The 12,021-nt window shown below is 52.5% G+C and overlaps 1 protein-coding gene across 4 annotated transcripts in view; it reads left to right on the top strand.

Annotated features, from left to right (window-relative positions):
• TMEM184B (transmembrane protein 184B) overlaps positions 1–12,021 on the top strand; it is a 43,407-nt gene that overhangs the window by 11,053 nt on the left and 20,333 nt on the right. For all 4 annotated transcript variants that reach the window (XM_045083875.1, XM_045083876.1, XM_045083877.1 and 1 more), the window contains exon 2: positions 11,066–11,314. In XM_045083875.1, coding sequence (XP_044939810.1) covers positions 11,123–11,314 — 192 coding nt within the window. In that variant the 5' untranslated portion in view covers positions 11,066–11,122. The remainder of the gene's footprint in view (positions 1–11,065; positions 11,315–12,021) is intronic.

Genomic DNA, 12,021 nt, shown 5'->3' on the forward strand with positions numbered 1-12,021 from the left:
ACACGATTGGGAGATTCTTCCTTTTGTGGTTGGGAGGTTCGTGGGAACTTGGTCCCGGGAGAAGGAGGAGAGACAAGAGAGGCGCTGGAGTGGCCTGGCCTGTGGGTGTTGACTGAGGCGGGGGGCGCTGCCCCTCGTGAGGGCACGTGATCATCCTCCCAGAGGCTGCCCAGAGAGAACTGCCCGGCCTCCGGCATTCTGTTCCTTTAATCCCCTCTGGAGAAGGGCCAGGCTGTGGGCTGCTGACCTGCTCGGATGCGGGTCAGCCTCCCCAAGAAGGCAGCACCCCCCAGCCCCCCACCGCCCCGGAAAGTTCACAGAACCTGACAGCCCCTGGGGAGGGAGGAGGCTATTGTCACAGGTGCCAGAGTGGGGCCAGAGTGGGCTGTTCAGACGAGCAATTCCTAAGTCAGATTCGACCTAGGGAGCTATGTTAAGATGGAAAGTTTTTCATATATATTTTTCTTTCTTTCTTCTTTTTTTTTTTTAATGGTTTTATTTATTTATTAGAGAGATCAAGTGAACATGAGCAGGGTGAGGGGCAGAGGGAGAAGCAGACTCCCCCTGAGCAGGGAACTCAGCGCGGGGCTCGATCCCAGGACCCTGGGATCATGACCTGAGCCAAAGGCAGACGCTTAACCAACAAAGCCACCCACGTGCCCCTTCCATATATATATTTTTTAAATAACATCTGTTCAACAAAAATCCCTCCCAGGCTGCGTTAATATTCTGGAGACGTGCGTGTGAACAGGTTGCCAGCTTCGCTCGGCCTGTGGGAGTGTGGCAGCCGCCCGAGTGAGCGCTTCATGGCCGCAGCTCAAAGGGGCTTGGATCTGAAACTAATGAATGAAAATATGACCTCAGAAGGTTTAAAAAAGAGCAGACGAGCAGAGATAGGCCAGGCCTGGGGCTCAGACTGCCGGGCCTGTGAACCGCCAGCCTGACCGAGGCTCCGAGGTGGGAGAGGAGTTGGGCCAGATCGGCGCACACGGGTCGTGCCTGGCCCCCCACCCTGTTGGCCCCTTGCAGCTCCGTCCCAGGCTCGAGTGACTGCGGCCCCATTTCACAGCTGGGGAAGCCGGAGCGAGGAGCACTTACGTAACTTGGCCGTGGACGCAGAGCTGGTCAGTGGCGGGACCAGGACTCGAGTCTAGGCGGTCCACCTGCAGAGCCCACAGGGAGCGAGGGTGGTGTCCGGAGCCAGTTACAGGAGCTGTGGACCAGCCGCGGGAGCCCCCAAGCCTCTGTTTCCTCATCTGGAAACTGCGGGCGTTGCTTTCCTATGGATTCTGCAACAAAATTGCTGGCAATGTAGTGACTTAGTGACACAGATTTACCATCCTACAGTTTTGAAGTTTTGAGGTCACAAGGTCAGAATGTATTTCATTGAGCCAAAATCAGGATGTTGGCAGGGCTGCGCTCCTTCCGGAGGATGTTTCCTTGTCTCTTCAAGCTTCCAGAGGCCACTTGCATTCTTTGGCTCAGGGCCCCCTCCTTCATCCTCAGAGCCAGCGGCCTGGCACCCTCCAGCCTCTCCTGCCTGCTCCCGTTGTCACACTGTCCCCTTCACACCCACAGCCCCCTGCCCCCTCTCATTCGGGCCCCTTTGATTACATCCGGCCTACCCAGATCATCTGGGACCCTCGGTGGCCTTAATGTAGTCACACCTGCAAAGCCCCTTTTGCCACGTCAGGCAGAATAGTCCAGTGTTCAGGGTTTGGGATGTGACGTCTTTGTGTGTGGGGGGATGCATTACTCAGTCTTAGACACAGGAACTTATGGAGGGGTAACAGCATGGTATCCCCCCAACATGGAATGAAACGGACTCTGAGATGTGAGGTTCTCTGAAACCCCTAATTCCAAGGAGGGGCCTGAGCCTGCACACAGCTTTGCAGCTCTTCTGGAAGACGTGAGTGTCTTCAGGCGGGAGTTAGCCAGATGCTGTCCTGTTTGGGGAAGGATGGGGGTAGGCACGATCTTAGGCAAAGTGACCATTCACGGCACTCTGGGTGCTTTTCTAGGGCTTGGCTTAATTCGTTAGGCCTTGCCGGGCCTGCCTGGATGTTCCTCAAGACCCCCCACTTCTCTGTGCTCTGGTTCTGTGCCCTCAGGCACCCTCTGGCCATGGGTTCTCCCGGTTTCCTAAGCCTGGCTTTCTAACCCGCAAGAGGAGTTCTGTCCGGCCTTGTGCCTTGGTGATCCAGCGGGGCTCTGTGTTCTGGTGCTCCCTGTGGGACCGTACCCAGGGGACCGTATCCTGGCCTGGATGCTCCAGCCGCAACAGGACACACCTCACAGGGCGGGCAGGAGGGCCTTGTCCCTCTGAAGAGCCGCAGGTGGTTTGTCAGTCAGGCTGCCCGCCGCACCCGCATCTTCTGCAGGGTCCGGAGTCATTAATTCTGCTCTGCATTCCTGGCCGGGTGTCTGCCCATGTACTGTCTCCATGCCTCTGCTCAGGTTTTTCCCTCTGTCCCCTAAGCAGTCAGTCAGTAAATACTTTTCCCACATGGCGACTGATCCCTGCGCTCGCAGAACCCAGCTTGCGGGGCTTTAAGGGACCAGATGAAGTCACAGAGGGGTGAATGTCTGGCAGACCAGGGGAGACATGCAGAGAGCAAACTGTGAGAGGTCACAGAAGGCCATATCTGTCGAGGCTGATGGGGGTCAAAAATCCTTGGGTGGGAGCAAGAGAACCTTCCACTCGCTGGGGCTGGCACGGTGGCGATGGAGGGCATCACAGACCGTCAGAGTTGGAAGATCTCAGGTCAGGAGGAGGGACATGGTCACATCTGAAAATAAGGTGAGAAGTAGACGCCACCAGATTCCTGCATCTTCAAGCATCAGCCTCCCTGCAGCGCTGGGGGGCAGCCCAGGCCCCCACCTTTCTGGAATCCGGAACGCTCGAAATCCCAAAGGTTCTTCCAAGCCTGCAGCAAACTAATTTCGTGGCAAAAATCTGACCTGAATTGATGTGAGACTAATTATATTCTTTAAAAATATCTCATGTTTCTCTGCGGAAATACTGTGTATTTGACTTTCGGGTGCTGCCTGCACCGCTCTGGGGGACTCACTCTGCATACCTCCTCCAGCTCTGGAATCCTTTCTAACTCGGAAAAACTCTGAAGTCCTAAGCTCACCGGCCCAAGGTGGGCTTGGCGTACCTGGGAAACAAGTTCAGAGACGCTCAGGCCCCGGCCCAGTCACAGCTGGGTGGCAGCACCAGGATTCCAGCTGTTTTCCTGACTTGGAGCCTGGGACAAAGTGTGGCCTATGGCCTGGCTTCTTCGCAGCCTGCAGGTTGTCCCGAAAGTGAGGACACAGGTGTGGGGCCACCTGGCGGGCAGGTGGCCGCTGGGAGAGAGGCGGGATCGGGTCTTGACTGTGCTTTGTGTCTGCCTCAGCCTCAGGCCTGACACCAGGGGCTGCGGAAGGACAGAGGGACAGGAGCCTCGGGGGGAACAGGGAGCCCTGTCAGCGACTGGCTGCATCCCTATCAGTAAGAAAACTTTTGGGGTCTGTTCCCCCATACTTGCATATTGTTACATGTAGCTCATAAAGCGTACACCAAGCTGTGATGATGCTAAAGATGTAATATTTAAATTTTTTATTTTATTTTATTTTCTTGGTGGTGCAAAAACCTTCTGGCTTCATAGGCGTGATTTATTTTTGGAAAGCATGCTTTCGTGGTCTGTGAGCGAGCAGTTAGAAGCTCTGGCTCTGTGTTCAGTCTGCTTGGCTGTCTGGTTTTAATGGCTGCCCTCTCCTAAAAAGATCCCCGAGACATGTAGCTGTACACAGAGGAAACGCATCACTGGCTTGCTTTCTAAATCAGGTTACTCATTTCTCCATCCTGTCCACTGCGTATGCAGGGAATTTGTTGAAATTTGGCTAGTACATTTCCATCCTTCCTGATGCCAATCAGATGTTTTTGTCGACTAAATGGAAGGTACTTTTTATTTTAAAGTTCTTAACACATGAATCCAAAACCCACTCAGATGCTTTGGAAATTTTTGAGCAGATTAGAAAATTCTGTTACGTAGGTTTTTAGGAGTTCAGACACGAGAGTTTTTGTGAGTTACAGACTTAACATTGTTTTTGGTAACAAGATCCTATGACAGTAGAAACATTTCCAACATTTCCAAATATACTTTTCCAGAAGGCTCTGCCGGCCTCGGTGTCTTCTGAAAGAGCAGTTATTTTCTCATTTGTTGTGATAACATGCTTTTCCCATGAAGGGACATACTAAACATGCTTAAAGATGTTTCAAAAGCTTAACTGGGAAGCATATCCCTGACAGCCAGTATTGAAGAAAAACATGGACAAATGTGGAACTTTTTTTTGAAAGAAAGATGTGTTGAACTAAGTTGTTACATTTGACAGGTCTTTCTGATTGCTTTTCTACAAGATAACCGGTAAATCTCTGAAACAGACGGTTTCCTGAGTCACTGGCCATCTCATTACAAATTTGGTGGAAAATTCTGTTCTACTGTCTAAAGCTTTTTACTCTGGAAAATTTCAGACACGTAGAAGTAGAGCAAATAATAGAACAGGTTTCTGCCCATAGTCCCTCACCTTCCAACAGCAAGGAAATGTCCTACAGTCTTGCTGCCTCTATCCCTCTCCCCCTTTTAAAGGACAAATCCCAGAAGTCATGTTATTTTTTACCCTTAAATAATTCAGTATGCATCTCCATCTGATAAGGACTTCAGACAACTTGTTTTGGGGCACCTGTGTGATTCAGTCAGTTCAACGTCTGACTTCGGCTCAGGTCATGATCTTCAGGGTCTTGGTGGGATCAAGCCCTGCGGTGGCACCATGCTCAGCAGGGAGTCTGCGTGTCCCTCTCCTTCTGCCCTCCCCCACCCTCACTCGTGCTCGCTCTTAAATAAATAAAATCTTTAAAAAAAAAAAAATAAAAGAACTTGGGGCGCGACTGGGTGGCTCAGTGGGGTAAAGCTTCTGCCTTCGACTCAGGTTGTGATCCCAGGATCCTGGGATTGAGCCCTGTATCCGGCTCTCTGCTCAGTAGGGAGCCTGCTTCCCGCACCTCCCCCCCCCCCGCCTACTTATGATCTCTGTCTGTCAAATAAATAAATAAAATCTAAAAAATAAAAATAAAAAAACAAACTTGTTTTATTTTGAAATAATTGTAGGTTCACAGGAAGTTGCAAAAATAGCGCTCCAAGTCCCATGTGCCCTGCTCTCAATGGTGACGTTCCAATTGCTCTAGGACCATGATCAAAACCAGAAGCGGACATGAGTGCAGTACTACTAACCAGACTACAGACCTTGCTCAGTTTTCACTGTTCTTGTGGCGGGGGGAGGGGCTCTGTACAGTTTTTCACCCACAGACTTGTAGCCACTGTCTTCAAGATACATGGGCTCCCTTCACTGGAGGGAAGTCCCTGTGCGGCCCTCTCTCTGTGCACACACCTTCCTTGCTGTGCTCTGCCAGTCTCCAGTCTGTTCCGCATCTTTATAGATTTGCCGTGCTGAGGATGTTCTAGATCAACAGACTCAGTGTGTGACCTTTTGCGATTGGCTGTTCTGTTTAGAATGCCCTTGAGCTCCATCCAGATTTCTGCCTGTATCAGTAGTTTTGTTGCTTTTTTCTTGCTGAGTAGTAATCCATGATCTGGACATAGTGGAGTTTGATCTTTGGCCTGTTGAAGGATGTGTCAATCATTTTGGGTTTGGCAGTTAAAATACAGCTGCTGTGAACATAAGCACATAGGGTTCTGTGTGAGCATGCGCTTTCCTTTCTGTAGCATAAACATCTAAGTGACTACTGGGTTGTATGGCAAATGGCGTGCTAGTTTTGTAAGAAACGACCAAACTGTTTTCCAGAGTAGCTCTACTGTTTCCTGTTCCTACCAGGAATGTACATAAGAGCCAGTTTCCCTGCACCCTTGCCATCTTTGGATGTCTTTGTTCTGTACTGATATGTGTACAGTGATGTCTTTGTGGTTTTAGTTTGCATTTCCCTAATGACTAACGGTGTTGAACAGCTGTTCCTGTGTTTATTGTCCATGTATCCTTCTTGAGTGGAATGTCTGTTCATGTCTTTTGCCCATTTTTTTTTTTTAAGATTTTATTTATTCATTTGACACAGAGAGAGACAGTGAGAGAGGAAACAAACACAGGGAGTGGGGGAGGGAGAAGCAGCCTCCCTCCTGAGCAGGGAGCCCGATGTGGGGCTTGATCCCAGGACCCTGGGACCACGACCTGAGCCACCCAGTTGCCCCTTTTGCCCATTTTCTAATTGTATTATTTTTTCTACTGCTGAGTTTGAGAATTCTAAGTTTATTGTCTTGCATTTTGCCTTTAAATCTGTGATCCATTTAAAATTAATTTTTGTATATGGTGTAAAGGTTTAGGTTAACCATGCATTCTCTCTCTGGATGTCTAGCTGTTCCAGTGCTGTTTATTGAAGACACGATTCTCCCTCCATTGATAAGGACTTTTTGTACCGCCATGCCGGGATCACGCCTAATGAAACTGACAGAATTCCTGTGTGTTACCCGTTTCAAAGAGGTCTTTCCATCCTTGGTTTGTTAGCATCAGGACCCAACAAAGTCCACTTGTCGCATTTAGTTAGGTCTCTCGAGTTTTTATTCTTTTTTTTTTTTTTAAGATTTTATTTATTTATTTGACAGAGAGAGATCACAAGTAGGCAGAGAGGCAGGCAGAGAGAGAGGAGGAAGCAGGCTCCCTGCTGAGCAGAGAGCCCGATGCAGGACTCGATCCCAGGACCCTGAGATCATGACCTGAGCCGAAGGCAGCGGCTTAACCCACTGAGCCACCCAGGCGCCCTCGAGTTTTTATTCTGTAAGAGCCCCTCAAGCACCTTTGTTTATAAGCCTCTGATTTGTTGGTGAAACTGCGTCATTTGTCCTGTAGATTGTCCCGTGGTCTAGACTCGGCTGCTGCGTCCTCATGATATCATTTAGTCTGTCCCAGTACCCTCTGCATTTCCTGGCTACTGGTAGTAGCTCTGGAGGCTTGTTTTGATCCCATTTCACTTTTGGGAAAAGGGTCCTCCTTAGATGGTGGTGGCGTGTGCTCCCTATGTATCCCATTATAATGGAGGCTGGAGACTTCTCGTAGCTCCGTGTTGGTAAGGTTGATCTTGACTGTGGGTTCGGAGTTGCACTTGCCCAGACTGTTAGCTGGGGGTTTTATCATCCACTGATGATCCGTATCTATATCCAGAATTTTATTAGGAGTTGCAAAATGGTCATTTTTGTTCTCTTCTATTATTCTGCCTCTATTCATTAACAGGACTTCTCTTTTTATTTATTTATTTATTTATTTATAAGATTTCATTTATTCATTTAGCAGAGAGGGAGAGCACAAGCAGGGAGAGCGGCAGGGAGAGTGGGAGGAAGAAGCAGGCTCTTTGCTGAACCAGGAGCCAGACGTGGCACTCCATCCCAGGACCTTGGGATTACCACCTGGGCCGAAGGCAGCCGCTTAGCCAACTGGGCCACCCAGGCATCCTGGGACTTCTGTGAAGTAGAACACGCCCTCATCCATTCTGTAGTTACCCTGAAGTGTTACAGATGGGGGAAACTCGGGTTCTTAGAGATGAAGTCACGTAAGTGTTACAGATGGGGAAACTCAGGTTCTTAGAGATGAAGTCACTTGTCCACACTCGCAGATGGTGAGGTCTGACAGGAATCTCGTTGGGTGGCCCCAGTGCTGAAGCTTGGTTTTGCTCCTTAAACACTCTGCCCCAAAGTCCCTGCCGCTTTGAAGCCTTCCCTGACCCTCCCCCCAGCCTTGGCCAAGGCCGTTGATGCCGCCCGAGTGTGAGAGGACGGGACCCCAGTGTCCATCCCCCTGTCCCAGCACACACACTGTGAACAGTCTGCAGGGTCCAGCATTGTGTGCTGCCCTGGGCCCTGGGAGCAAGGCGAGCCCCTGGGATCTACAGCCTTGGAGGAGCCGGCTCACCTGCTGGTCTTTCGTGCCAGGGACCATGCGTCTGTGAGTCAGAATGTTGCTTCATGTATTTTGTGGGGGGAGGATATTATGAAAACCCTCGAATCATGTGCAAGTAATAGTACTTAGTTCAAAGTTGAGCAAAAAAAATGAGATGGTGCTTGGGAAAACAGTGTGTAAACGAGCACTGCACAGAGTTCGGTAAAGAGCTTATGGTAAACCCAGAAGGCTGGCGAGAGCGATCAGGCTTAGCATCCGCTGCCCCTCCCTGCAGAGGACCTCTCTCCCTCGGTCCTGCTAGGAAGGACCGGCCCTTGGAAGGAGGCTCTGGCGTGGGAGTGGCTGCTCACACAGGGCCCCCGCGCTGTAGGATGGGCCTGACAATGTGTTTATAGGACCTGAGTTCGAGTCCTATCCCTGATTTCAGGGCAAGTCACCCACCCTATCTGAGCAGCTCTCTTGCCCGTAAGCTAAGCGACCTACATGGGGTAAGGGCGAGAGAGCTCTGCATGCCAGTGTCTCTCTGGGCTTGGGGTAGGGGGACACTCAAGTGGCAGTGAGCAGAGCTCCAGGTAGAAGCTGGGCCTGGAGCCTTCACTCCGCTTCCACAGCCAAGGCAGGTCCCTGGCGCAGGTCTTCTCCCTGTGGACAGGGTCAGCTCAGCAGTGCCCCTGTGCCCGGCCTCCCCATGCCGCCTTCAGCGGGAACAAAACAGCCTTTGATGCACCGGCCTGCCTGTGCTTGGAAGCTGGAGATTTAGGAATATTTGTACTTCCTCTAAGCACCCCCCCCCAATTCCCTGTGTTTATTCATTTAATTTGGGATGATAGACAAAGATGATGATTTACAACCCAAATCTTCTTTTTTAAAGAAGTATTTCTGGCTCTGGTTTCCAATTTTGCAACCATCTTTGCAGGAGCTATTCTTAGACTTGTCACTGTTTCTCTCTCAGAGCTCGCCACCAGTCTTTATATAGACACCTTCAACAGTTTTGAGTTTCTTTATATAGATGCCTTCTCCAGTTTGGATTTTAAATCTAGATTCAGCTCTTGGTCAGTGTGTTAGAGATCACTTATTTTCACAGGAAAATAGAAACGCAAAGGGCTCTCCTAGGGTAAAAACTTAGAGCTAAGAGCAGATGCACACGTGAGGGCCGGCGGTGCTGGAGATGTTGAGGGGGCCGGGGGCAAAGCCAGGAGCGTGGGGACACATAGGCAAAGAACTTCTTCATCCAAAGTCAGGCCGTGGGCCTGGGTGCACCCCGGAAGCCTCTGTCGATGCCAGTATATTCTGGCCGAGAGTGTCAGCTGGGACTTGTAAGGGACCATGAGGGGTCATCTGGGCTGACCTTGGGGCTCAGGCTGAGATGGTCAGGTTTGGGGGCTTGGTTGTGTCTTGCACCAGACTGCGGAGACCTTCCAGGGTCCCTGGAGGAGACCCTCCAGGCCCAGCAAAGCTGTGTGGGGACCCAGGACTGATTGCTGGTGGAGCTGCAGCCAGGGTGCCCTCCCTGGTGTCCACGCTATCTGCTTCACGGTCAGCAGAGCCTCTGGCCACTCTGCAGCTTAGTCTCCCAGAGCCTCTGCTGCAGGGACACTGAGCGGCTCTGGGGATGCTGACCAGCCCATTGGCAGCTGGCAGAACTGAAAGGGTCGCCTGTTGGGCGGTGTGGCTCGGATGGCCTTGGGTCCAGCAGTGACCAGCCTCTCTGGAGTCGCTTTATTCTTGGACAGCAGCTCTTCCCTGGGGGCATCTGGGTTCATTTTTAATGTGAAATTGTTCGTTTGTTACCATGGTTCTTGAAGTCGCCATTGGGAAGAGCAGCGGACGGAGAGCCTGTGTGGGGGGACTGGGTGGGCCCACAGGACCCTAGAAGGCCAGCCTGTGTCCCACCCACACCCATCTTTATTTTCCTACCCAGAATTTCCCGGTATGCCAATTTGCTCATCTCTGTGTGCTTTTCTAGGAAATACCTGAATTTTTTAAAATAAGGACTGAAAATCAGTAGGTAACAAAGTAAATGTTATTAATGGCTTTGGTGCTGAGCTTGGTGCTGGGGATCAAAAGACAGAAATGCTGTTCTTGCTGCAGAGAGCGGATGGCCGCTGGGGGATACACACGAGCAAGGGACAGAGCCATTGTTATGAGGAGTATGACGGCCTGTGACGTGGAGAGGAGTCTGACTGGGGGACGCATAGGGGGCAGCCTTTTAGGAAGAGCGATGCAGAAAACTGAATTAAGACAGAGCAGTTTGAAAGCACGCGAGGTGGCCACAGAGTCTCCCGAAACAGCTCAGGTGGATGATGAACGGGGGGCGGCCATCCAGGAAGTTGGGGAGAAATGTCAAAGAGAAGGCACAGCCCCTCCTCGAAGAGAGAAAGCCACCAAGTGACCTTGCGAGATGGGGAGGTGTGGCGATGCACAGACCCAGCAGATGTTTGCTGTGTGACAGGTGCTGGGAGCCAGATGGGGCCTCCCCGGCCCAGCCCTCGGGGAGCTTGTGTTCTAAACCTGCGAGTGTGGCTTTGTCAGAGGGAGTCGGGGCGGGGCAGGGGGTGGTGGTGGGGGGGGCGGAAGGAGAGTTCTGGAGAAAAAGAAAGCGAAGGGGTCAGGAGTGCCTGGAGCAGGGAAGCGTCGTCAGCATGCATGGGTGGTCAGGGCAGGCACCCAAGGGAAGTGCCCATGGGAGCTGTGTGGCAGCCCAAGCAGAGGTCTGGGGGCCAGAGGCCAGCGTGGTTGCAGGGGAGCATCTCTGCAGCAGGTAGCAGAGAGATGAGAACCACAGGGAGCCACTGGCCAGTCTTGGGAGCTGTTGTACAGACAGCAGGTTATACTTTAAAGGAGTTAGGAGCTGCTGGGGAGGTTTAAGCAAAGGTGGGCCCAGGGTAGTGAACGTCTTAGAAGCCTCCTGTAGCTTCTTTGTGGGGATGGGACAGTAGGGGCCAAGGCAGAAGCCTAGTGACTGCTCAGGTGAGGTGCCTGTTGCACGAATCCGGGGCTGGGCCAGGACACACGTGGTCAGAGTCTAGTTATAGTCTGAAGGTGGACGTGGAGGCCTGGAAGGTTGTTGGCCATGCCGCTCCCCGGGAAGGAGGCTAACGCTGTGGTGTCCTCTCTTTAGGCCAGCTCGTCGCCTCCTGCAAGGGTTTGTCTCAGGGACCCCCGGCTGCCAGGCACCATGACGGTGAGGGGGGTCGCGCTGGCCCCAGATCCAGCGTCTCCCACGACCATGGCAGCATCGCCCAGTGTGTCTGTGATCCCCGAGGGCAGCCCCACGGCCATGGAGCAGCCTGTGTTCCTGATGACAACAGCCGCGCAGGCCATCTCCGGGTTCTTCGTTTGGACGGCCCTGCTCATCACCTGCCACCAGGTACCCTGGCCAGCCCAGGGCTCTTGAGCCGGAGAGCCGCAGGAGGCCCTGCAGAGGGGTCCTCAGAGGTGTTCTAGTCCCCACGGGGTATGAGGCCAGGCTTCTGCTCACGTCCATGGGATAGGACAGGTCACATGGGCTGCCTCGGCTGCAGGGGCCCTGCAGAGGCACACGGATGTCAGTGACCCGTTTGCAGAGGAAAAGATTGAGACATAGAGGTGGTGGGGTGCATAGGCTGCTGGCAGAGCCAGGATGGAGGGCAGGTCTCCTGTCCCCCTGTACTCACGGTCCCAGAGGAGGCCTGCCTGGGCTGCCCAAGGAAGAACGTTTGAAGAAGGGCGGCTGAGCCCGTTTGGGTCCCCTGTCAGCTCCTCTCCTGCTGCTCAGTGTCCCTGTCCCTCCTTGAACCCAATTGCTTCCAAGGCAGTTGGCTCCTAGCAGCTGGGGGAGATTTTGTTCTCCCCCAACCCCTGCCCCTGCCCCCCGAGCCCAGGACGCGGCGGGGCTGGGTATGCAGTTGTGAGAGCTGGGCCTGCACCCTGGCTGCTGGGACTGAGAAGCGTGGCTGGAGCAGTTGCTGGCCTTCGTGTGTGGCTGCTAGTTCCTGCTTTCTAAAAACTGCACCACATTCTCCCCGCTTCCCCGTGGGGCCGGCAGTGCGGCTCTGTCTGACACATGGGAAAGGGAGACGCCGGGGGACAGTGACA

Source organism: Mustela putorius, unplaced genomic scaffold, assembly GCF_011764305.1.
Source record: "Mustela putorius furo isolate JIRA1106 unplaced genomic scaffold, ASM1176430v1.1 tig00000738_pilon_pilon_pilon, whole genome shotgun sequence".
NCBI classification, from domain to species: Eukaryota; Metazoa; Chordata; class Mammalia; order Carnivora; family Mustelidae; genus Mustela; species Mustela putorius.